Below are 24272 nucleotides of genomic sequence, written 5' to 3'. Positions count from 1 at the left end.
AAAAAAAAAGAAGAGTCTAGGCTGGGCACGGTCTAGGCTCATGCCTATAATCCCAGCACTTTGGGAGACTAAGGCAGGTGGATCATGAGGTCAAGAGATCGAGACCATCCTGCTCAACATGGTGAAACTCTGTCTCTAAAAATAGAAAAATTAGCTGGGCATGGTGGTGCATGCCTGTAGTCCCAGCTACTCGGGAGGCTGAGGCAGGAGAATCACTTGAACCTGGGAGGTGGCAGTTGCAGTAAGCTGAGATCGCACCACTCCACTCCAGCCAGAGCAACACGGTAAGACTCTGTCTCAAAAAAAAAAAAAAAAAAATCCCAAGAGGTGCCCAGGATTCATCCTGGCACCACCAAATCTCAATCTCTAGAGAGAAAGCCTTCTAAGAAAGTTATTTCTCAAAAGATTTGAAACCTAGTGTCATGAAGAAGAACAAAAGTACCATGTGCTCCAGTTTCTGTTTCCTCCCTGTGAACAGAACATGCTGGCCAGATGGGAGTCCAGTCATGGTGGGATGGAGTCTGTGTGCACAGAGGCAGACTTACCAAAGTGCAATCAGCACGACATATATATATGTATATATTTTGAGACAGGGTCTGGCTCTGCCACCCAGGCTGGAGTGCAGTGGCATAATGTAATCTCTGCTCACTGCAACCTCCACCTCCTGGCTTGAGCCATCCTCCCACCTCAGCCTCCTGAGTTGCTAGGACTATAGGTGCACACCACCATGCCCTGCTAATTTTTGTTTTTGTTTTTGTTTTTTTGAGATGGGGTCTCATTCTGTCACCCAGGCTGGAGTATAGTGGCATGATCTCAGCTCACTGCAACCTCCCCCTCCCAGGCTGAAGCAATTCTCCTGTGTCAGCCTCCCAAGTAGCTGGGACTACAGGCAAGCACCACCATGCCTGGCTAATTTTTGTATTTTTAATAGAGACAGGGTTTCACCATATCGGCCAGGCTGGTGTCGAACTTCTGACTTCGTGATCTGTCTGCCTTGGCCTTCCAAAGTGCTGGGATTACAGGCAGGAGCCACCTCACCTGGCCCAATTTTTTTTTTTTTTTAAATACAGGGTTTCGGCCGGGCGCGGTGGCTCACGCCTGTAATCCTAGCACTTTGGGAGGCCGAGGTGGGTGGATCACCTGAGGTCAGGAGTTCAAGACCAGCCTGGCCATCATGGTGAAACCCAATCTTTAAAAAAAAAAAAAAAGACAGGGTTTCACCATATTGGTCAGGCTGGTCGTGAACTCCCGACCTCAGGTGATCCGCCCGCCTTGGCCTCCAAAGTGCTTGGATTATAGGCATGAGCCACCAGGCCCTACCATATTTTTTGTAGAGATGTGTTTTCACCATGTTCCCCAGGCTAGTCTTTAACTTCTGAGTTCAAGCAATCTGCCTGCCTCAGCCTCACAAAGTGCTGGGATTACAGGTGTGAGGCACTGAGCCCCGCCCAACCAGTGGCAATATATCTGGAAAATAAGGCCAATGTGAGGGCTGAAGGACCACAGATCCCAAACACAAAAATCCCCAACCTCAGGGGCCCTGGAGGAAAACTGACCAGCTGAAATGGACAGGGAAAGTTCAGCACTGTTGCAAACAATATAATCAATGAACATAAGAAACAATGGACGGTGCTTCTGGAAAGGGGAGCTGGATGGCTGAGAACAACAGTCACAGAAAACTACATTTCACTGTGACTTGCTTGTATGCCTTTTTCTTTCTTTCTTTCTTTCTTTTTTTTTTTTTTGAGACAAAGTCTTTCTGTCACCCAGGTTGGAGTGCAATGGTGCAATGTGGGCTCATTGAAACCTTCACCTCCCGGGTTCAAGTGATTCTCCTGCCTCAGCCTTCCCAGCAGCTGGGACTACAGGCATGTGCCACCAGGCACAGCTAATTTTTGTATTTTTAGTACAGACAGGGTTTCACCATGTTGGCTCGGCTGGTCTCGAACTCCTCACCTCAGATGATCCACCCACCTCAGTCTCCCAAAGTGCTGCGATTACAGGTGCGAGCCACTAAGTCCAGCCTTTGTATGTCTTTTCAATGTTGCACATATGAAAGTATTAGCTATCTGGAAAAAATCATGCCAGGCACGGTGTCTCATGCCTGTACTCCCAACACTTTGGGAGGCCGAGGTGGAGGATCGCTTGAGACCAGCCTAGGCAACATATCGAGAACCTGTCTCTAAGAAAATAAATTGGAAAAAAAAAAAATAGCCAGGTGTAGTGGAATGTACTTGTAGTCTTAGCTTTTTGGGAGGCTACGATGGGAAAATTTCATGAGCCTAGGAATTTGAGGTTACAGGCTGGGCTGAAGCCAAGGTGGGTTGATCACGCCAACATGGTGAAACCCCATCTGTACTAAAAATACAAAAAATTAGCTAGGTGTGGTGGTGGGCGCCCATAATCCCAGCTACTGGAGAGGCTGAGGCGGGAGAATCACTTGAACCCAGGAGGCAGAGGTTGCAGTGAGCCAAGATTGAGCCACTGCACTCCAGCCTGTGAGACAGAGACTCCATCTCAAAAAGAAAAAAAAAAGGAGTTTGAGGTTATAGTGAGCTATGATCACACCACTGCACACCAGCTTGGGCGGTAAAAGTAAGAACCTGTCTCTTAAAAAAAGTAATTGGCACAGCACAGATTTGAGAAGAATCTGGTTGGATGTTACTGAGATGTGCACAATAGAGGGTCTTCACTTGTGTCAAAGGCAGCCTGATTTGCGGCTTTTTTTGTGGACAGGTGGCATTCTCATTATGGGGGGACCGTCCCTCTGATCTGTGCAGTTAGACTCTTTGTCTCTGGTCATTGGGCCCCGGGCTGAGCACCACCTTCTGAGCAGGACCCGGACTGATATGCTAGACTACACCCAGAAAGGAGAAACTGGGATGGGGAAAGGTCAGGAAACTGCCTCAGGACTGAGTGAAGGGACCAGGGGCAGCCCGGGGAAGAGATGACAACACGCCGGGCAGCATGAGCTGCCTTCTTCCTGAAGACAGAGCTAGGGCTGTGGGTGAGCAATGCAGAAAGGCACTTCGGTTCTATGCGAGGAAATTTGTGCTAACTTTTGGAGCTGTCTCAAAGCCGAACTAGTAAGCTCCCTGTCACGGGATGTACTTGAGCTAAGGGCGCTGAACCACCTCTGTCAGAGATGGTGCATCCCCCACCAGATATGACTCCAGGATGCGGAGCCTGGGGACAGATCTGCGAATCAGGCAAGAGCGGCACTCACTTCCCGGGTCTTTGTAAGCGTTAAGTCAATGCACTCAAGTCACCAAAGCGCGCAACGCGCAGTAGGCGCTCATTTAGTGATAACTGCCTCGCTCTGTACTCCGGGAAGCCCAGCCTCCTCTCTGGGCCTGTTTTTCCCGCCGTCCTCGATGGCGCCACAGTAGGTACCTTCGGGTTCGACCTCCGGAGCAGCTCCACACCCTGAGGCGCCGCGGCATTTTGCAGCCGAGGCACCCCTCGGAGTTGGCGGCCACTGGGAACTGCGATCCGGGTGGGTCCTAGCCCCGCCCCCTCCCCGATGGCCCCGCCCCGTCCCTCTTTTGCTGGAGCCAGCCGGGCCCGCGCTCCTTTAAGACAGCAAGCAGGCAGAGAGCTTGTTTCGCCCCCTCCGACGCCGCCGAGGTAGCGGCTTCACCTTTAAGGCGGCGCGGGGGCTGCTGGGAAGTCCGGCGAGATGGAGGCGGCGGGACCGGCTCGCGATTTCGGGTCCAGGTGAAGCGGCTGACAGCGGGAGCCGGAGCCGGAGCCGGAGCCGGAGCCGGAGCCGGGCCCGAACAGCAGGCGCAGGTCGGCGCGGGCCGATCGGGGCGGAAGAGGGGATCAGGCCCTAAAGGTGGGGAGGGGCTCCGGGTCGGCCTAGGGGAGGGGGTCGTCGTGGACGCGGCCTTTGGGAGGGTCGGGCCAGCCCTGGGAGGGGGCGCGGTCCCGGGTGTCTCGGGGCGAGGGTTCGGCCTTTTCAGGGGAGGCCGCAGGGCGTTGTGCTGGCCTAGGGGAGTGGTACGGCCTGAAGGGCCGCGGTCTCAGCCCCTCTAGCAGGCGGTCCTCCGCAGGGTCGGCCCGTCGGGGGGATGGGCTCCGCGGCTTGGGCTGCCTGTTGGGGAGGGAGCTGTCCGAGGGGCTGGGCCGGGATCGCCGGAGAGGCCGGGGTCCCCCGCAGTGGCGTGAGCTCCCACGATCCCCATACCTGCCCTGGTTAGAAGGTCCCCGGGGAAACCCGGACACTGGGCCACCTAACTCGGCCTAAGCCGGGGGGGCGGTCTGGGGCCGAAGCAGGGTCCGGCTGCACCGCATTGCGTCTCCCTGGCCCAGACGAGCCGGGCGCGCCCTCTGTAGGCCAAGCGTGGGCACTGTGCGGGCTGTCGGCTGGCGGACCTGGGCACACCGGGGACCCAGGCGTCCGGGGACCGCTTGTGTTTACCTAATCCGAGGTGGACGGCGGTGTGGCACCAGGCCTGGCACCCGCCTGCCCCCTCGTCCTCACAGACGGCACAACCATGGCCATGATGGTGCTTCCGCGGGAGGAGAAGTTGAGCCAGGATGAGATCGTGCTGGGCACCAAGGCCGTCATCCAGGGACTGGAGACTCTGCGTGGGGAGCATCGTGCCCTGCTGGCTCCTCTGGTTGCGCCTGAGGCCGGCGAAGCCGAGCCTGGCTCGCAGGAGCGCTGCATCCTCCTGCGTCGCTCCCTGGAAGCCATTGAGCTAGGGCTGGGGGAGGCCCAGGTAGGTCAGTCTGGGGTACTGAGGTGGGAGGTCACTGGAGGGATTGAGCCTTCCAGAGGAATCCGGTAATGTAGGAGCAAAATCTGAGCAGGGAACCGTCTGTTTCCTGGAGCCCATGTTAGGACCCCAGAAAATATCTTTTGAAGAAATAAATGCACTTCAGCGATCCCAGCCCTGTCTCAAGAGCCCGTGATCGCCCTTGCCCCCACGCGGAGCCCCATTCCGGGCTCCCCTCTACCTAAGGGAGACTGGATGGCATAAAAGAACAGAAAGAAAATCCTTAAGGAAACACTGCCCCCCACCAATTCATTCTGCTATTCACATGTTAACAGATGAGTTATTTAGTGCCTGTGATGGGCCACTCAGGGTGTTAGGTGGATACAGAGCCCAACAAAATAGACAAGATTCCTGCCCTATTTGGAAAAGAAACAAAAACGCACATACAGAAATAATTGGTTGTTGTAAATTATGATGAGTTCTACAAAGAAAAGAACAAGATCTTATGATCACTCACAGCAACGAGTCTTGTCCATTAGTCAGGTAAGACTTCTATGAGGAAATGACAAATTGAAACCTGAAGGAAGAAAAGAACAAGCCTCCAGGAAAGGGAGGTGGGGGAGAGTTGCATGTGCAAAGGACCTGGGGTAGGAAAGAGCTTGTGGTGGGGGAACTGGGAGAACTGTGTGATTGGAGCTTCATGGGAAGGCAGAGAGGGACAGAAGAGGCCTGGGGAGAAACCAAGAGCCAGATTGTGGCCTGGTTAGTTTGGGTTTTATTCTCAGGAAATCAGAAAGCCTTCGGAGGACTTTAAGCAGGCAGGCAACACAGTCTGACTTGGGTTTCTAAAAACTCTCTGGCTGAGATGTGGAGAATAAACCTGAGTGGGTCAAGGATGGAATCACTCTGCAATGAGTGGTTAGGAAGCCACTGCTGGAATTCAAATGAGAGCTGGTGCTTGCGATTAAGGGGTGGCCATGACAGTGGAGAAAAGGGATCAGTTCTGGATGTTCTGGAGGTAGGTCTAGCAAGAGCCGGGGGTGGAATAAGGGAGAGAGAGGAGGGGAGAATCATTCCCAGCTTTGTGGTTTTAGCAAATTAAGGAAGGAGAAGGCCTGGGTGGATCAGAACTCTGTTTTGGCCCCCTTTAACTGAGGCTGCCAGGATGACAGACAGATGGAAATGTCCAGGAGCCACTGGGATGTACAAGGAGTTAGACTTGTTTTATCCCCTCAGAGCTTGGCTGAGCCCCTGCCTGGCGCGTGAATCCTGGGGAGGTTGTATCATCTTGGTTTCCTTGTCTTTAAAATAGGGATCATGCCATCTGCTGTGTACACTTCCAGGCTGTTGGGGGAATTATTTTTTTTTAAGCTAGTGGTTATGGAAACACCTGTCACTTAGGCATTTGCTAAGCAACTAGAAAGTGCAGGGTCCCAGACAGCCTGGCCCTCTGCAAGGACATTCACTCCTCTGCCACTTGGCTGTCAGAGGCGGAGAGGACCACTCAGGGGCCCTGCACCTGGTGGAGCACATGCACTCTCACAGAGGGGGGACAGTCCGCATGGAGGGCATGGGCTTCAAGGCAATGTGTGAAGCTGGAGCAGAGTGGGAGGTGTGACTAGCTGGAGACACCACTGCAGAAATAACCCTGGACCGTGAAGGACCAGGAAAGGGTGAAGGGCTAGAGTAAGGCCAGGTGTGGTGGCTCACGCCTGTAATCCCAGTACTTTGGGAGGCCCAGGTGGGAGGATTGCTTAAATCCAGGAGTTCTAGATCAGCCTGGGCAACATCACAAGACCCCATGTCTACAAAAAAAAAAATTTTTTTTTTTTTTTTGAGAAGAGTCTCTGTCGCCCAGGCTGGAGTGCAGTGGTGCGATCTCAGCTCACTGCCACCTCCGCCTCCCATGTTCAAGCGATTCTCCTGTCTCAGCCTCCTAAATACCTGGGACTAGGGGCACATGACACCATACCCGGCTAATTTTTGTATTTTTAGTAGAGATGGGGTTTCACCATTTTGGACAGGATGATCTCGATCTTCTGACCTCATGATCCGCCTGCCTCTGCCTCCCAAAGTGCTGGGATTACAGGCGTGAGCCACTGCCCCCAGCCAAAAAGTTTTTAAAATTAGCCAAGTGTGGTGGTGTGCACCCGTAGTCCCAGCTACTCAGGAGGGAAGGACCACTTGAACCTGGAAGGTAGAGGCTGCAGTGAGCTGTGATGGTGCCATAGCCCTTCGGCCTGGGTGACAGAGTGAGACCTTATCTCAAATTAAAAAAAAAAAAGAGAGAGAGAAGGGAGGGTGGAACCTAGGCAGGAAGAGACTAGAAACTCAGGAAAGGAGTTATAGAGGCTGGGCAGAGGGGTGGAGTTTGAGGCCAAGGCTTTTCCTGTCCCTGTGGCTCCTCATGCCAGCTGAGCATTTGGGACACATGCCCCTTCCCTACCTGGGAGCTGCAGAAAGGCAGGGGATGCTGTGGCCCCTTGGCAGAAGTGGGGACAGTCTTTGGGTGGCCTTTCAGCCGTCTAGCAGAGTTCTGTGGGCAAGCGCTAGCCCTGGGACAGGGAGCAGTAACCTAGTGGCTGTGGCAGCAGGAGCTTGAGTACAACCCAGGGAGGGATGAAAGAAGGGGCTAGGAGCTCAGGGAAAGCATAGCACCCCAACTAGCACTTTTCTGGGGTTCTCCTGATCCCAGAAGGAATGAATTGGGGATTCCCAAGCCTCCTGGGTTTGGGCCTTGGACTATGGTACATTTGGGGCCTTGAGGAGATTCTCCCTTGAGGAGGAGAGAACCCCAAGGCCTGCAGCTTCTCACTGTAGGGTCAGGCCTGGCTCTTTACAAGGCCCAGGTTAGAGTCAAGCGAGGGGATCGACAGGGCTCCAGCCCTTACCTGGGCTGTTTGCACAGGTGATCTTGGCACTGTCGAGCCACTTGGGGGCTGTAGAATCAGAGAAGCAGAAGCTGCGGGCGCAGGTGCGGCGCCTGGTGCAGGAGAACCAGTGGCTGCGTGAGGAGCTTGCGGGCACACAGCAGAAGCTGCAGCGCAGTGAGCAAGCCGTGGCCCAGCTCGAGGAGGAGAAGCAGCACCTGCTGTTCATGAGCCAGATCCGCAAGTTGGACGAAGACGCCTCCCCTAACGTGAGTCCCTACCATGGTCACTGTTGCCCAGCAAGGGGGCCTGGGAGCAGGGAGGGGGCAGCATGGAGCAGATCTGGCTCCACCCCAGCCCGTGGTCACCTTGGCCGCCCTGTGCTTCCTTCCCTGATGCTCATCCTGTCTTCCTCCCCAGGAGGAGAAGGGGGACGTCCCCAAAGACACTCTGGATGACCTGTTCCCCAATGAGGATGAGCAGAGCCCAGGTGCGGATGGGCAGTTCTGGAGTGGGAGAAGGAAAGGTTGTGTGAACTCTCAGTCCTTGGGACCGAGTGGCTGCCATGTTCCTTCCTGCCTTACTTCTGCTCATGACATCCTAGTGTTAGAGCTTCAAGAACAGTCGTACGTGCTGCTGCTTCTCACATCCCCCAGTTCTGGGGAGCAGACATCACAGTTAAGAGCTATGGATTCGCCAGCCTGGCTTCCAGTGCTGCTCTGCCACTAGCTCCCCAGATCCCTGGGAGAGTTATCTTCCTCTCTGCGCCACCTCTGAGGGAGGCACGTGCAGACAGAGCCACACCGGGGCCAGTGCCTGCCTTGCTCAGGTATTGGGCGAGCACTGGGGCTTCCACTCTGTACACAGGGACACAGGCTCAGAGGTTAGGAGACTTACCCCAGGATACTGAGCCTGACATACTGGAGCTGGGCCTCTACTCCCTCTTTCTATGGGGTAACTAGACCCACTGGGGAAACTGAGAAAGAGTGCTTAGTGACTTGCCCAGGGCCATGTGTCAAGTGGCTCAAAGGCACAGCTGGCATGTGCCAGCCCAGCCCAGTGGGCAGATGGTACATCTGACCTCCTGCCCTTGGCCTGCAGCCCCTAGCCCAGGAGGAGGGGATGTGTCTGCTCAGCATGGGGGATATGAGATTCCGGCCCGGCTCCGCACCCTGCACAACCTGGTGATCCAGTATGCCTCACAGGGCCGCTATGAGGTAGCTGTGCCACTCTGCAAGCAGGCACTGGAGGACCTGGAGAAGACCTCAGGCCACGACCACCCTGACGTTGCCACCATGCTTAACATCCTGGCACTGGTCTATCGGTGAGGGCTCCCTGGGGGTGCCCGAATTCTTCTGGAAGGCTCTAGCCCTGGATCACCAACCCTTGGTGCCTGCTGTGGGCCAGGACTTGGGCCCCGTCTGCGTGGAGCTGGGCTGTAGATGCGAATAAAACTGCCTAGTGTAGGAGAGAGGCTTGGCCAGAACCTCGGAGGGACCGCACATGAGGACTCCGAGGGTCCTGGGGAGTCCGCATGGCTTCTCCAGGTACCAAGGCTGGAGGAGGGGCTTTGGCAGAAAGTGAGTTTGCCCAACATAAGAGGGCTGGAAAAGGTTCCCATGGTAAAAAGCCAGGATGAGCAAAGGCACTGGGACCTGGAGAGCAGGACATGCTAGAGGGGCAGCAGGAGAGCCGTGTGGCACCCAGGCCACTAGGCAGTCGGTGGGACCCCAGCACCACACACCCCAGTCAGTTGTGAGAAAACTGCCCACAGCCCCCAGAGCTCAGAGGGCAAGAGCTGAGCAGGTCTCCCCACACTGTCATACTCCTCAATGAGTACAGGAGTGACCACAGGGATTGAAGGCCACTGGAGAGGGCCTTGAGCTTGAGGACAGCCCTGACCGTGCTCCTGCCTGCTCCCAGGGACCAGAACAAGTACAAGGAGGCTGCCCACCTGCTCAACGATGCTCTGGCCATCCGGGAGAAGACACTGGGCAAGGACCACCCGGCCGTGAGTGAGGATTGGGTGGGAGGTGAGGGCTGTGCCCCATCCCCTGCAGGTCCCAGAGTCCTGCAGGGCCTGGGTCAAGGAGCTTCCATTCTCCCACCCCCAGGTGGCTGCAACACTAAACAACCTGGCGGTCCTGTATGGCAAGCGGGGCAAGTACAAGGAGGCCGAGCCGCTGTGCAAGCGGGCTCTGGAGATACGGGAGAAGGTGGGAGCAGGCAGGGCTGGGCAGGCTGGGGGTCTGGGAGGCAGGGACCCAGGCAGCCCTGAGCCCAGCCCCTGGCTCCCTCTCCCGTCTCAGGTCCTGGGCAAGTTTCACCCAGACGTGGCCAAGCAGCTCAGCAATCTGGCCCTGCTATGCCAGAACCAGGGCAAAGCCGAAGAGGTGGAATACTACTACCGGCGGGCACTGGAGATCTATGCTACACGCCTCGGGCCCGACGACCCCAACGTGGCTAAGACCAAGAACAACCTGGTGCCTTGGGGCTGGGAGGGGCTGGAGAATGGGAAGGAGGGAGGAAGGGATGAGGTTGGGGAAGGAGGAGAGAATGGCTTGGCTCCATGCATCCCGCTCACTCTCTGGGTCCCTTGCTTCCAGGCTTCCTGCTACCTGAAGCAGGGCAAGTACCAGGATGCAGAGACCCTGTACAAGGAGATCCTTACCCGCGCTCACGAGAAAGAGTTTGGCTCTGTCAATGGTGAGTGCATGATTGCCATGTGCCTCTGGCCCATTCATCCCAGGCCCGCTCTGCCATCAGCACCCAGGACAAATCCCTCAGCCAGCAGGTCCTCAGGCTTCGGCCTGGCTGGTCCCCAGCCTCACCCTCAGCTAGTGCCCAGCTACCTGTGTTCACATTTACACATGTGAACACACACCTGACTCAGGCAGCCCCCTTGGCCTGCCAGTGCCTCACACACTTTTGCATCCCGTTTCTCCACTGGTGACTCCTGCTAACCTTGAGGGCCTGGCCCCAGCGTCTCCCTCTCTGGGAAACCACCTCTGGCCCCGGATGGCTAGTCATCTCCTGCTCCTGAGTCCCTTGGAGCCTGGCCCGTCATTCAGGCCTATCACATGTCTTGGGCTATGGCCTGAGGTGTGTAAGGGTCTGTTCTGCTCATCTCTTTGTCCAGAAGAGGGTCAGTAGTGTTTTGGGTCTCGTTCCTTCATTCAACAAAGCTCAACCCTGGTCCTCCCTCCCCAGACCCCATCCTGTGTCCAGCCCAACCAGGTGAGGCCTATGTGGTAGGCTGGTGACAGTCCCCTTTCTCTCCCCAGGGGACAACAAGCCCATCTGGATGCATGCAGAGGAGCGGGAGGAGAGCAAGGTAGCTCTGTGGGGCAGGGCTGGGCAGTTGTCAGGGGAGGCTGGATGTGTACACGGGGCCTGGGCTCTCACTTCATGTGACCTTTCTTTCCTCCAGGATAGGCGCCGGGACAGCGCCCCCTATGGGGAATATGGCAGCTGGTACAAGGCCTGTAAAGTAGACAGGTGAGGGGGGCGGGGTGGGGCTGGGGAGCTGGGCACTGCAAGGCGGGCTCCGCACTCCGTACTCTCATCCCTGACACACCTCTCCTCTGCCGCTCATCTGGCAAGTCCCAGCTCACAGGTCACCTATCCCAAGAAGGTTCACTATCCTAATTCTCGGCCTAATTCTCTTGCTCCAGGTCTCCCAGCTTTGGGTCCGGGTGACACATCCCATGAGGGCCCTGGGGCTAGGTCCCCAGCCCTGGGGTCATTCCCCCAGGACAGAAGAGGCTGGGTGGGCCCAATACAGGGCTTGACATGGGAGAGAATGGATTCTGGCTAGCCCAGTGGTCCCTGCTTCCTCAGGGCCCGTGTGGGCTGGGTACCAGGATAGGCCCTAGGTCTGGGGGAACATGGAATTTGAGACTGTCCCATCCACAGCCCCACGGTCAACACCACCCTGCGCAGCTTGGGGGCTCTGTACCGGCGCCAGGGCAAACTGGAAGCCGCGCACACGCTAGAGGACTGTGCCAGCCGCAACCGGAAGCAGGTGGGGCTCCATGCAGGAACAGGTCGGCAGACACCTGTGTGGCCCTGGGTGTGACCCAGTCATTCCTGATGCCCCTGCCCCTCCCTCAGGGTTTGGACCCCGCAAGCCAGACCAAGGTGGTGGAACTGCTGAAAGATGGCAGTAGCGGGCGGGGAGACCGCCGTGGCAGCCGAGACGTGGCTGGGGGTGCTGGGCCTCGGTCTGAGTCTGACCTCGAGGAGGCAGGGCCTACACCTGAGTGGAGTGGGGTGAGTTGGGGGGCTGGGGCGGACTGGGAGCCTAGGTGGCCAGCAGGGCCTAGAGGTGAGCCTGTCCATCTGCAGGATGGCAGTGGCTCCTTGCGGCGCAGTGGCTCCTTTGGGAAGCTCCGGGATGCCCTGAGGCGCAGCAGCGAGATGCTGGTAAAGAAGCTGCAGGGGGGCAGCCCCCAGGAGCCCCCTAACCCCAGGTGAGCCCCCCACCAAGGTGAGCCTCAAGAACCACCCAACAACCCCAGATGAGCCTCTGACCCACAGTGAGCCCTGCTGACCCCAGGCAATCTCCCTATCCCTCAGGCACCATCACCCACCAGTCTGCTCCTTCCCCAGCTCCACCCTGCTCCCTGCCCTCATCTCCCCTGAGTTTCACCTTGGCAAATCCCAGGCTGTCCTTTTCCCTCAGGATGAAGCGGGCCAGTTCCCTCAACTTCCTCAACAAGAGTGTGGAAGAGCCAGCCCAGGTAGGGGCAGGCAGGCTTTCGGGCACTGGGCAGCATGCATGCTGCCTAGCTTCCCTCCAGCATGCCTCTTCATCCAGCAAGAGTTCCCGACTCTGTCTCAGGCCTACTTTGGGCTGGACAATGGGGAGACACATGAGGAGGAACACAGCCCCTGCCTGTGGGTGGATGTGTAAGCGGCCAGTGCCAACACAGTCACGGAGGAGGGGGGTGGGAGTGTCAGGGCACCAGGGCGTGGCCTTGGGCTGGAATTGCCACTGCCTCTGCCCAGCTCTCCAGTTGCCTCTGTCCTGCCTCTCCCGGGTCAGGCCCCTTCGGGCCAGGGAAGCACAGACCCGCAGCAGCACCGGGCTGAGCTGCCTGCTCCCTCTGCCCACAGCCTGGAGGCACAGGTCTCTCTGACAGCCGCACTCTCAGCTCCAGCTCGATGGACCTCTCCCGACGAAGCTCCTTGGTGGGCTAATGCTGAAGGGGCAGCCAGTCATCAGAGCGCCCACCTGGCACACCCCCCTCACCCCAGCCCTGCGCATGGGCCTGCTGCTTGTCCCGCCTCTCTCCCCCATGGCCCCTGTCTTTTCTGTTCAATCTCAGGGTAACCTTCTCCCTTGTCATCTCAGCCTGAGCCCTGGAAGCTGGGCCTGTCCACTCCAGCTCGATACCTTATTTATTCCTTCCAGCAGGGCCCTCTCTTCCCCTAGGTTCGTGGTCAGCAGGAGGTGCCGGCTGGAGTCTCCACGATAGACTCAGTGGCCTGGCTTCCACAAACCCCAGAACCAAGAACACTAAGCACTCGCCGGCCCTTCGGCACCCTCACCCGCCTTCCCAAGTCAACCCGGCCGTTGCTTCTGTATATAGAGAAATAAGTTATTGGCCGCACCCCTCCCTTCAGTCCACGGTACTACCCGGGCCTCCCCTGTTCCTCCTCTAGTGGTACCGCCCAGGCCTTAATCACCCCCATTCCGTGCGGTGGTATCTCCCAGGCTCCACATTCTCGGGAGTGGCGCTTCCCAAGGGGGTACCTTGACCTTCTCGCTCTCCTCCTGGGATGCGTCCTACCCCGCCTATGCCCTGTGCCCCAGGACGGGAGCCTCCCGTAGTCCGTCCTCCCACCGCCGGGCCCTGCCCCGCATCCCGGCCTTATGCACTGCCCCTCCCGCCCGGCCCCGCCCAGGCACGGCCAGACCCTGCCCCGGGCACCGCCCGCCGAGCCATCCTACCACGCCTACCCCCACGCCTGCAGCTTCTCTTGAGGGGCGGCGACGGTCCCCTGTGGCAGGAGGGGCTGCCGCTGTTGTGGGTGAGGCAGCTGCTCTCTATTTTCAGATGTTGCTGTAGAAATAAAGACGGTTTGAATCTGAGCCGGGCTTGTTTTGAGGCGGAGGTCGGGGGCCCCCAGCGTCTCCATACTTGGTGGAGCCGGGAAGGATCGCGCCTGAGTGGGTTTGCTCACCCACTGTCCGCGCAGGTGGGCCTAAGTATTCTGCCCCACCTGGGAATTGTGTGGGGAACCCACAAGTCACTTCTGGGATTCTAGAGACGGCGGGCTCTTGTGAGCTCTGCTCCTGACAAAGTTTTTAACTTTGAGTCAGTTTCCTGAGACTCAGTTTTTTCACCTATGAAATGCGGGCAATGATACGCGGCTGCGAGTTAGGAGTGCCCAGTACACGAAGAACCCTGGACAAATGTATTAGCCTGTTACTAGTACCCACTTTCTCATTTAATGTTACCAGTGTGGGTGCTGAGAGGGTAAGGATGACTGCTTCCGTCAGACAAATGTGAAACGAGCGAAGCGCAGCCCTGTATTGAGCTTTTTAAACACCGACGCGCAGTCAGGCAGTGCTCCAGCCTAGGTGCGTCCACTGTGCAAACTACAAACCCCAGAAGGCAATGCGCTAGCAGTGATAGGAGTGGACGGGGAGGCGCGGGCTCCCCGACTACGCCTGCGCGGCTGGTTTGAGTAGGAGAACGTGGCCGACTACAAGTTCCGAAAAGCAGCGCGGCGAGGCCCCAGACGACAACATTTGCGCCTGCGCATCGCGGGCGGGGCCTCTGGGGCGGAGCGGCCACCATCTTGGAACGGGAGGCGGAGCAGAGCTGACTGGGAGCGACCGAGCGGGCCGCCGCCGCCGCCATGAACCCCGAATAGTGAGTGAGCCCCGCCCGCGCCGTCCGGCGCAGCCTCCATCCCGAGTACGGGGTTGTACGCTTACCGGGGTTGTCTGGCCCGGGTCAGGACTGTGCGGCGCCCCCACATCCGGGTCTCTCTTCCGCTGACACCCCCCCTCCCCTTACATCCGGGTTCTGCCCCTCCCCCCAGGGGCCCCAGGACCCCGGCTCAACACCCCGAGTCCTCACCCGGAGCCCGTACGTGGCGACCCCGAGGGGCAGCTCTTGGAGCCCGAGACAGGCCTTATCGGTCAGATGACCCCGCAGTCCTGGTCATTTCAGGCCTCAGTTTCCTCACTTGCTGCTTGACAACTGTCCCGACGTTTTGGAGCCCGTCTCGATAGTTTCTGGTCTCGGGTTCAGGCTCCGACCCTTTAGGTCGGGCAGTAAATCTCTCTGCCCTCTTCTCCCGAAGCCCGGCTCCTGGGGCTTGCCCAGAAGCTGGCCAACTACGCGGGAGGCCCTGAAGTGCCTCTTGGGTCGCGTCTCCTGCAGGTTCTCTCCTCCGGGGCTACCTCTTACCCCTTTCCTGGGTCGCGCAGTCCTGTCGCTCCCGGCTGTCCGTCCTTTCCCGCCCTCTCCTCGCTTTTGCTCTGGCCCCCATCGCCACCGTCACACCCCTTCCCTTGGCTGTCACGCTGCCGGTGAAGTTTAGATGAATATGGAATTTGCTCTCCCCCTACCAGTGGGGTTCTCTGGTCCTCAAACTCTCCTCACTCTTGGTCACTCGCCCTGCGGGTAGATGGCCTACATCGCATGCCCAGGACGAATAGTTTTCCCCAAGTGTCAGTTATTTTCTTCCTCTTCTGCCACTTCCTTTTTCTCCTCCACATCCAGGTCTCAGGTTTCCTTGGGGAAGGGTGAAGCTCTGACCTGGATTGGGAGGGGAACAGAGAAGGGAACCAGCAGGCTCTCGCAGGGACTTTGGAGTCTGACAAACCTGGTTTGAGTCTTAAAGCGATAAACTGTGTAAGTTAGGGCAAGTCACTTCCCTTCTCTGGCCTCTGGTTTCCTCATGAGTGGACAATGACAAAAGTGACATCATTGGACTGTTGTGAAGATTAAATGAGATGATGCATTTTAAGTACTTCACACGGGGTCAGTCACAAGTTGGAACTCAATAATATTAAATGTGATTACCTTTTACCTTTTTTTTTTTTGAGACAGGGCCTCTGTCACTCAGGTTGAAGTGCAGTGGTGTGATCATGGCTCAGTGCAACCTCCAACTCTTGGGCTCAAGTAGTCCTCCTTCCTTGGCCTCCTGAGTAGCTGGGAATACAGAGGCACACCACCACATCTGGCAAATTTTTAAATTTTTTGTAGAGACATGGTCTTGATATGTTTCCCAGCCTGGTCTTGAACTCCTGGGATCAAATGATCCTCGTGCCTCAGCCTCCCAAAGTGCTGGGATTACAGGTGTCAGCCACTGCACCCAGCCTTAAGTACAATTTTCATTGCAACTTGACCACCTCTTCCTGGTGACTTCATAACAGGTTGTTTGTTGTTGTTGTTGTTAAAGAGACAGGGTCGGCCAGACACAGTGGCTCACGCCTGTAATCCCAGCATTTTGGGAGGCTGAGGCGGTGGATCACTAGGTCAGGATATTGAGACCATCCTGGCCAACATGGTGAAACCCCGTCTTTAGCTGGGTGTGGTGGCATGTGCCTGTAATCCCAGCAACTTGGGACGCTGAGGTGAGAGACTCGATTGAACCAGGGAGTTAGAGGTTGCAGTGAGCCGAGATCACCCCATTTTACTCCAGCCTGATGACAAAGCAAGACTCCGTCTCAAAAAAAAAAAAAAAAAAAGACAGGGTCTTGTTACATCACCCAAGGCTGGTCATGCACTCCTGGGCTCCAGGAATCCTCCTGCTTCAGCCTCCCTGATAGCTGGGACCAGAGGCACACGCCACAGCACCCAGCCATCAGGCTCTTTAAGTGGCTTTTTCACTTAATAGGTTCTAGGCTGGGCCCTGGCTTCTGCTTCTGAGGCCTCTCCTGCTAAGCCAGGCACACCACAGGGCATGTACTGGGGATTTCCTAAATAGCCCCTACTGGACCAAACCATGAAGTCTCAGCAATCAGGGTAGGATATCCAGCTCTGTCACCCTGGCAGGTTCTTTGCTTCTCTATATCTTGATTTCTTTCTCCATAAAGTGAGAATTTAGACAGCAAGCTGAGAAACCTTTAGGCTAGCTGTTTGTGGAGGGAGGCATCAGCCCTCCCCAACTGGGACTGGTGGGAAGATCTGGTGAGCACCATAGTATTCTAAACCAAGGAATGGCCAGGTGCAGTGGCTCACCCCTGTAATCCCAGCACTTTCAGAGGCCAAGGCAGGTGAATTGATTGAACCCAGGAGTTTGAGACCAGCCTGGGCAACATAGTGAGACCCTGTCTCAACAAAAAATAGATTAGCCGGGGATCAGGTGTGGTGGCTCATGCCAGTAATCCCAGCAGTTTGGGAGGCTGAGGCAGGTGGATCACCTGAGGTCAGGAGTTGGAGACCAGCCTGGCCGACATGGTGAAACCCCATCTCTGCTAAAAATACAAAACTTAGCTAGGCATGGTGGTGGGCACCTGTAATCCCAGCTACTTGGGAGGCTGAGGCAGGAGAATCACTTGAACTCGGCAGGCAGAGGTTACAGTGAGCCGAGATCGAGCCACTGCACTCCACCCTGGGCAACAAGAGCGAAACTCCATCTCAAAAAAAGGGTTAGCTTGTAGTCCCAGCTACTTGGGAAGCTGAGGTGGGATGATTACTTTGAGCCCAGGAGGTAGAGGCTGCAGTGAGCCGCATCACTTCAGTGCACTGCAGCCTGGGTGACAGAGTGAGACCTGATCACTAACGAAAGAAATAAACTGAGGGATGCCTCATGGGGTAGGGGGATCCTGTCATTGTGACTCCAACATGATAGTTGGTGGGCTCCCTGCCTTCCTTCATGCCTTCCCATCCTCTCTCTCCAGTGACTACCTGTTTAAGCTGCTTTTGATTGGCGACTCAGGCGTGGGCAAGTCATGCCTGCTCCTGCGGTTTGCTGTGAGTAAGAAGCCTCCCATACCATCCGCCTGGGGTCCTGACTGGCAGCTGGGGGAGAAGGGACAATCCAGAGCACAGTAATTACAAGATCTGGTAACCAGGGCTGAAACTGTAAGACCTGCCAGCTGCACATCTGCCCTGAATAAGATACAGGGCTGGCCAGCTCGATGCTGGGAATTGGGGCTTGGTGGTTTGGAGACCCAGCTGGGGCAGGGAGCTGGAGGGAGGCTCTCCAAGCCTCAGCTTATTCACTCCATCATTACCCTGGCCCCTGAACTTCCAGGATGACACGTACACAGAGAGCTACATCAGCACCATTGGGGTGGACTTCAAGATCCGAACCATTGAGCTGGATGGCAAAACTATCAAACTTCAGATCGTAAGTGTTGCTCTTCCCAAAACCCCCAGTACAGAGGTAACCACTTTGGGAGGGAAGGGACTCTGGGCGTGGAGCCCCCAGCTGACCTGCTCCTTTGCCTACTGTCTCCTAGTGGGACACAGCGGGCCAGGAGCGGTTCCGGACCATCACTTCCAGCTATTACCGGGGGGCTCATGGCATCATCGTGGTGTATGACGTCACTGACCAGGTACTCCCGGACTAGCCTTTCTCAGCTTGGCCTTCTCAGTCTTAGGTCTTTGACTCTTCTTTCTCCTTCTTCCATCCTCTCTTTCCTGAAGCTTCCTGGAAAGGACACTGTACTTGCCTGTTTGCAAGAACTAACTAGGAAAAGGAAAAAAATAGGTGATTGCACTCGGACTCATTTCACAAGGAGCGAAACAGCCACAGACATGGATCCTCCCAGGGCCCTGCTGCAGCATCTTGTCAGGACAAGGGCTCACACATTCCCTCTCCACCAAGCCAGACTTACCACCTTATTGTTGGTCTTCTGGGCACCTGTGTATTGTGGGAGTTTAGTCAGCCAGTTGGCTGCTATGCTGGGCCTGTGGCTTCCTATGTGAAGACATGGTACAGAGGACAATTAGAGAGCCTTACACAAAGAAGTGAGGAGGCTTGAGCTCTGTGAGCAAGGCTAGAAGTCCTGTGTCTCCAGCAGCAGCGTTAGCCCCATGTGACTGGCAGTGGTTGTAGCCACAGCCAGAAATGGTCCCATGAAACCTTACAGTTGACAGAATGTGGCCTAGCCCTCAGATTGCTTCTGATGCTCAGAAGAGGTCTGTGTTATGTTCCTGTCGCACAGGTGAGGAGTTGGGCTCCGGATGGTGAGGTGACTTGCCGAGGGGTCTCCAGCTAGTCCAGGAGGCATAAAGCCTGGATGGCTCATTCCACCTGCTTTGTTTTTTTCTACCAAATGTTGCTTGACAGGGCCAAGCTCTGGAGATGAGGAGAAGCTTAAATCAGCCCTGGTCTGGGAAGAGTCCCCATCTGAGGGGCAGCTGGGCTCTTTAGCTTACCAGGAACTCATGATGTCCCAGCTCTTGATGAGCTGTGGGGAAGCTACATACCTACTATCCAGACAGAGGTTACCAAGGCCCTCCTGACTGCCGTGTCCAGTGACCTCATTTCAGCTGATCGACCTCTCATGGCTTTGAAGTCTGTTCTCTTCTCTCTCCTTGAAGAGCGGCCTGTCCCACCTCCCTCGTCTCCGGCAGCACTTGATTCTGTATTGTCAGCGGCTCTTGACTGTTTTTCCGGGGCTGCCTCCTGTCACCCATGTTTGCTGCTTCCCAGCTCTGCCCCGGACTCTCCTCCTCACTCTTGTGCATGGCTATGGCCACTCTGGTTTGCTTCTGCCTTGTATTTTGTGATTCCTGCATCTAACAGCTGTGGCTGTGGCTTCCCTTCTCTGTCCGTGTCTGCCCTGGCACTTTCTGTCTGTGTTAATCCTGATCTCAATGATCTCCTCTAGTAAACTAAATGGTGGGGCCTGTGTTTTCCAGATGAGGAGGCTTGGAGAGGCGTTAAGTCACTTGCCACCGGCCTCACAGGAAGGGCAAAGCCGGTTTTAGAACTCAGGACTTTTGGCTTTTGAACATACCCTTTCTCATCCTCAGGCAGCTTCTGCAGAACTCAGATGTCCAACACTAGCCTCACTGTCTCTCTCCAAGCCAGCGCCTCTATCCCCATTTTTAAAATTTTTATTTATTTTTTAACTAATTAATTAATTTTTTGAGACGGAGTCTCGAAGTGTTGCCCAGGTTGTAGTGTAGTGTAATCTCTGCCTCCCAGGTTCAAGCAGCTCTGCCTCAGCCTCCCGAGTAGCTGGGACTATAGGCGTGTGCTACCATGCCCAGCTAATTTTTTTTTGTATTTTTAGTGGAGACAGGTTTTTATCATGTTGGCCAGGATGGTCTCGATCTCTTGACCTCATGATCCTCTCGCCTCAGCCTCCCAAAGTGCTGGGATTACAGGTGTGAGCCACCATGCCCAACAAGTTTTTATTTATTTTAAGACATGGAGTCAGCCAGGCGCAGTGGCTCACACCTGTAATCCCAGCACTTTGGGAGGTCGAGGTGGGCGGATGACCTGAGGTCAGGAGTTTGGGACTAACCTGACCAACATAGAGAAACCCCGTCTCTACTAAAAATACAAAAAAAAAAAAAAAAAAATTAGGCAGGCATGGTGGCACATGCCTGTAGTCCCAGCTACTCAGGAGGCTGAGGCAGGAGAATCGTTTGAACCTGGGAGGCAGAGGTTGCGGTGAGCCGAGATCACATGATTGCCTGGGTAACAAGAGTGAAACTCTGTCTCAAAAAAAAAAAAAAAAAAAGACATGGGATCTCGTTCTGTCACCCAGGCTGCAGTGCAGTGGTGTGATCATAACTCACTGCAGTCTCAACCTCCTGAGCTTAAGGGATCCTCCCACCTCAGCCTCCTGAGTCACTGGGACTACAGGCGTGCGCCACCATGCCCATCTGCATCCCTGTCTTTGTGGCACAATCCTTGTCAGCCTGACCAGAAAACTCTTCCCTCCCCCATCCAGTCAGTCTCAAGTCCCCTTTATTCTCTCCCCATCATCCTTCTCAAATCTGTCCCCTCATAATAGCAGTGATGAGGATAATAGCAGCCCTTGCTAATTAAGCACTTGTTAGGAGACAAGCCTGCGTTCATTCTCTCATGCTCACAGCAGTCCTTCTGGGAGGTGCTATTTTATAGAAATGAGGAAACTGAGGCTCAGAATGGTCAGGTCACATACCTGAGGTCACACAGTAAATGGCTGAGCCAGGGCTTCACCAGCAGTGGTCTGATTCTAAATCCTGTGTGCTTCACTGTCTCGGTGCATGTTCTCTTTCCTGGGTTATTCCAACCACTTCCCAGCTGGTCTTCATCTTGCTGGTCTGATCTGGCCTCTGCCTCCTGCCAGGACTAGCTTTTCAGACCACAGGTGTGATCTTGCTGCTTCTGGCGTAAGAAAATGTCCACTGGCTCCTGGCTGTCCAAGACTTAGCCAGGCTAAGACTGTCTGTGCTCTGGCCTCTGCCTACCTTCCCCTTCTCCCTCCCTCCCTCTTCTCCCTCCCTGCTGAGCATCTGCATCCCAGCAGCATTTCACTTCCTCCCATTCCCCAGAGACACCATGCCCCTCCCATTCTGTGACCTGGCACATGCTAGCTCCCCAGCTGGCACCTCTCCTGCACAAGGCCAGTTCCTACCTGTGGGCTTTGGTCTGCTGTTGCTGCCACCTAGAGCAGAGGTGGTCTGGGGACACCCCAGCCCTTGCCTTCTAACCTGTCTTGCCCTTGTGCGTGGCATGATCTATTCTTCTTCCGTCCCCTGGATGTGATAGGGCAGGGCCCAGGTTGATTTCCCCCTTTGTCCCCGGCACTTAGCACAGGCCCCAACGTGGAATGTGGCAAGAGGTCTAAGTGAGCCAGTGTGACATCACCAGGCCTCTGGCTCCTAAGGAGGAAAAGTGGCCCTAGTTTGAGCACTTTCCTAAAACTTCTGTCCTTTGTTTTCTCTTTTTTCTTTTTTTCCTGGTCTCTGAGTACCATTGTTTCTTTTCTCTTTTTTCTTTCTTTCTTTCTTTTTTTTTTTTTTTAAAAAAAAACTTCTGTCCTTTGTGTGTGGGGCAGGGGCAAGCTGCTGGGAGAGTCTGAAGCCAAGTGAGGAGGCTGTTGGTGTCAAGTAGGATGAATGTTAGGCTCTTCCCAGGATTCCTGTCTCCTCATGGGCCAGGGCCGCCTCTGAGAGGACCCTCAACCTCCACTGTGCTCCAAGTGTTCAAACCTTAAAGGGATTCTCAGGCCACGCTGGGAACCGTGACTCTTGTGGACCTGTTAACTCTGTTCCTGTCTCCCCTCTGCTCTCTCTTTGCTTCCCACGTGTGGTTAGGCCTGCAGGTGTCCCAGGGAGAGAGACAGCTGCAGGGAGCACAGCAGGCAGGCCCTGAGGTTTGGACAGCTGTTGAGGTGTTGGGGCAACTGGCAGGCTGCTGGGGCTGTCCTGGGTCTCGGATGGAGGAGGCCGGGAGGAAGGTTCAGCCTGGAGCAGAGGGCTTCCTTTCCATCCCTGAGCCCAGGGCTCTGCCTTTTGCAGGGGCCCGGAGCTGCACTATTTCCCTCAGAGAAGCTCCTGTTCTCCATGCCTGGGGGTAGGGGTGAGAGTTGGAAGCAAAATAACTTTGGACCTTGACCCCCTCTAGGAATCCTACGCCAACGTGAAGCAGTGGCTGCAGGAGATTGACCGCTACGCCAGCGAGAACGTCAATAAGCTCCTGGTGGGCAACAAGAGCGACCTCACCACCAAGAAGGTGGTGGACAACACCACAGCCAAGGTAGCGGGCAGGCCGGGCAGCCTGGGGTGGGGGCTGGGGCTGCTGCTCCTCACCTGCTCTCCCCTCTTCTTCTCTCCTCTTCCCTTGTCAGGAGTTTGCAGACTCTCTGGGCATCCCTTTCCTGGAGACGAGTGCCAAGAACGCCACTAATGTCGAGCAAGCGTTCATGACCATGGCTGCTGAGATCAAAAAGCGGATGGGCCCTGGAGCAGCCTCCGGGGGCGAGCGGCCCAATCTCAAGATCGACAGCACCCCTGTAAAGCCGGCGGGTGGCGGCTGTTGCTAGGAGGGGCACATGGAGTGGGACAGGAGGGGGCACCTTCTCCAGATGATGTCCCTAGAGGGGCAGGAGGTGCCTCCCTCTCCCTCTCCTGGGGCATTTGAGTCTGTGGCTTTGGGGTGTCCCGGGCTCCCCATCTCCCTCTGGCCCATCTGCCTGCTGCCCTGAGCCCTGGTTCTGTCAGGGTCCTTAAGGGAGGACACCCAGGACCTGTGGCTGGGCAGGGCGGGGGCCTGCTCTGCTGCTGCCTCTAGGTAACTTTCCAAGATGCCCACCACACACCTTTTTTTTGGAATGAGGGCTCTTCTGTCAGTCTCCCACCCCCGGGTATGCTGCACTGGGTTTCTCTCCTGCCCTTTTTCTTCTCTCCCCCTGTCCAAGAGCTGACAGTCTCCCCAGCCTCTACTGCCCTGGCTGCAGTCAGTGCCCAGGGCCAGGGGGTCCAGGACCTGGGCTGGACCTCAGGACGGGCATGGGGGCCACAGAGGCCCAGCAGCCTACCTTTCCTCTCCCTGCTGCCTCCTCTCCCCTCCCACACTCCCAGCTCGAGCCATCTAGCTGTGGCGGGGTCTGAGTACATCTAGGGCTGGTGGGTGGGTAGTGGTGCTGGGCCTGTGTCTTGAGCCCGGAGGGAGTCTGCTCCTGCCACCCTCTGCCCTGCCAGAGCCAGGCCCATGCGCAGCCTGCCCACTGTGCCCCTTTGTCCCCACGTCAGGCGGAGGCGGAAGACCCACCGAGCCAGAGGCTGGGCACCAGCCTTAACCCTCACTCTGCCAGCACCTCCTCCCTTTCCCCGAGGCAGCACATCTGGCTCACTTTCCCCTCTGTCCCTGGAGCCTGCCAGGGCAGTCCCTCAACCTCTGCCGCTACTTGTCCTCTGGGGAATGTGGGTTCCACCCAGGGTTGTGGGGGGGCTTCTCTGCTCACCCCCTCTGTACCCAGGATCCTATCCCCTGTTCTCTGGCACAGCTGCTTCCTCTAGGAAAGCAAGTCTTTGGTCTCCCTGAGAAGCCATGCCCTTCATGCTGTCTCTTGCCTGTCCCACCTGTGCCCTGCCCTCCAGCTTGTATTTAAGTTCCTGGGCTGCCCCTCGGGGAGCCCCCTGCTCCCAGGTTCCTCTCTGGTGTCATGTCAGGCATTTTGTGAGGAAAAGCCACTTGGGGAAAGATGGAAAAGGACAAAATAAATAAATAAATAAATTTCCATTGGCCCTCGGGTGAGCTGAGGGTTTTTGCAAGGAAGTTGTGGTGGCTGAGTGTGGTCTGTGGTGTAAGCCCAGCTTTGGGGTGGGTGATGCATGGGGGTCCTGGCTTGGTTTCTGTGTTCTAAGGCTGCTGGTAAAAGCCCTTGACCCCGTTTCCTGAGGCCAGGAGAGCTGCTTGTGCTTCTGTGGTCTGTCCCTAAGGGCCCAGCACCGTTCTGTCAGGGAAAGAGGCGGGTGGCCATCAGCGCATACCTGGCGAGCTGCTGCCAACTCCCGCGGGGCACACAGCTGAGGTGTGGGGTCGGTCGGCCATCGAGGGGGCCCCCACTGCACCTGACCCTACGTCTTTCAGGGTCCCCCCAAACGCCGCTACCCCCATTCAGCCCCTGTCCTGGCTTCGCTGTGGGTCCCAGCCAGGAGCTTTTGCCGCCTCCGACAGTGACAAGTGCCTCGCACTTCAGCCTTTTGCTCTGAGCGCCCGCCCAAGGGGGGGGCCCAGTGCGGCAGTGCCTGTGGCT

General features: G+C 56.3%; 2 protein-coding genes across 6 annotated transcripts; both read left to right on the top strand.

Annotated features, from left to right (window-relative positions):
- Positions 1–3559: 3559 nt before the first annotated feature.
- On the top strand, positions 3560–13691 carry KLC2 (kinesin light chain 2). 5 transcript variants are annotated; one of them, XM_032282768.1, is made up of 16 exons: positions 3561–3838; positions 4489–4727; positions 7633–7863; positions 8015–8084; positions 8696–8918; positions 9518–9605; positions 9709–9810; positions 9904–10077; positions 10201–10300; positions 10879–10928; positions 11025–11092; positions 11510–11618; positions 11708–11866; positions 11942–12066; positions 12279–12336; positions 12713–13691. In XM_032282768.1, exons 2-16 carry the CDS (start codon positions 4500–4502, stop codon positions 12794–12796), a joined length of 1869 nt encoding a protein of 622 aa, XP_032138659.1. In that variant the 5' UTR covers positions 3561–3838; positions 4489–4499; the 3' UTR covers positions 12797–13691. The 5 variants fall into 5 exon arrangements, with proteins under 5 accessions (XP_032138661.1, XP_032138659.1, XP_032138658.1 ...); XM_032282767.1 differs by having other exon boundaries at positions 4456–4727; XM_032282771.1 differs by having other exon boundaries at positions 3589–3792; positions 4456–4727.
- Positions 13692–14311: 620 nt separating this feature from the next.
- On the top strand, positions 14312–23791 carry RAB1B (RAB1B, member RAS oncogene family). The gene is made up of 6 exons (XM_032282777.1): positions 14312–14478; positions 17463–17535; positions 17819–17914; positions 18027–18122; positions 22139–22270; positions 22362–23791. The coding sequence occupies exons 1-6, from the start codon at positions 14465–14467 to the stop codon at positions 22554–22556; spliced, it is 606 nt and encodes a 201-aa protein (XP_032138668.1). The 5' UTR covers positions 14312–14464; the 3' UTR covers positions 22557–23791.
- The last annotated feature ends 481 nt before the right edge of the window (positions 23792–24272 follow it).

The sequence above is a fragment of the Sapajus apella genome, unplaced genomic scaffold (assembly GCF_009761245.1).
Source record: "Sapajus apella isolate SASKATOON/1434 unplaced genomic scaffold, GSC_monkey_1.0 scaffold14, whole genome shotgun sequence".
Taxonomy (NCBI): Eukaryota; Metazoa; Chordata; class Mammalia; order Primates; family Cebidae; genus Sapajus; species Sapajus apella.
The sequence above is the reverse complement of the archived record's forward strand: the minus strand, read 5'-3'. Positions and strand labels throughout refer to the sequence as shown.

What these genes read in the sequence shown, in the direction of transcription:
- KLC2 (XM_032282768.1), top strand. Translation starts at nt 4,500, where the DNA reads ATGGCCATGATGGTGCTTCCGCGGGAGGAGAAGTTGAGCCAGGATGAG. An exon ending in AGAGTTTGGCTCTGTCAATG is followed by an intron (nt 10,301 to 10,878) that starts GTGAGTGCATGA and finishes TTCTCTCCCCAG; the next exon opens with GGGACAACAAGCCCATCTGG. An exon ending in CCAGCCGCAACCGGAAGCAG is followed by an intron (nt 11,619 to 11,707) that starts GTGGGGCTCCAT and finishes CCCCTCCCTCAG; the next exon opens with GGTTTGGACCCCGCAAGCCA.
- RAB1B (XM_032282777.1), top strand. An exon ending in GCCTGCTCCTGCGGTTTGCT is followed by an intron (nt 17,536 to 17,818) that starts GTGAGTAAGAAG and finishes CTGAACTTCCAG; the next exon opens with GATGACACGTACACAGAGAG. An exon ending in TGGACAACACCACAGCCAAG is followed by an intron (nt 22,271 to 22,361) that starts GTAGCGGGCAGG and finishes TTCCCTTGTCAG; the next exon opens with GAGTTTGCAGACTCTCTGGG.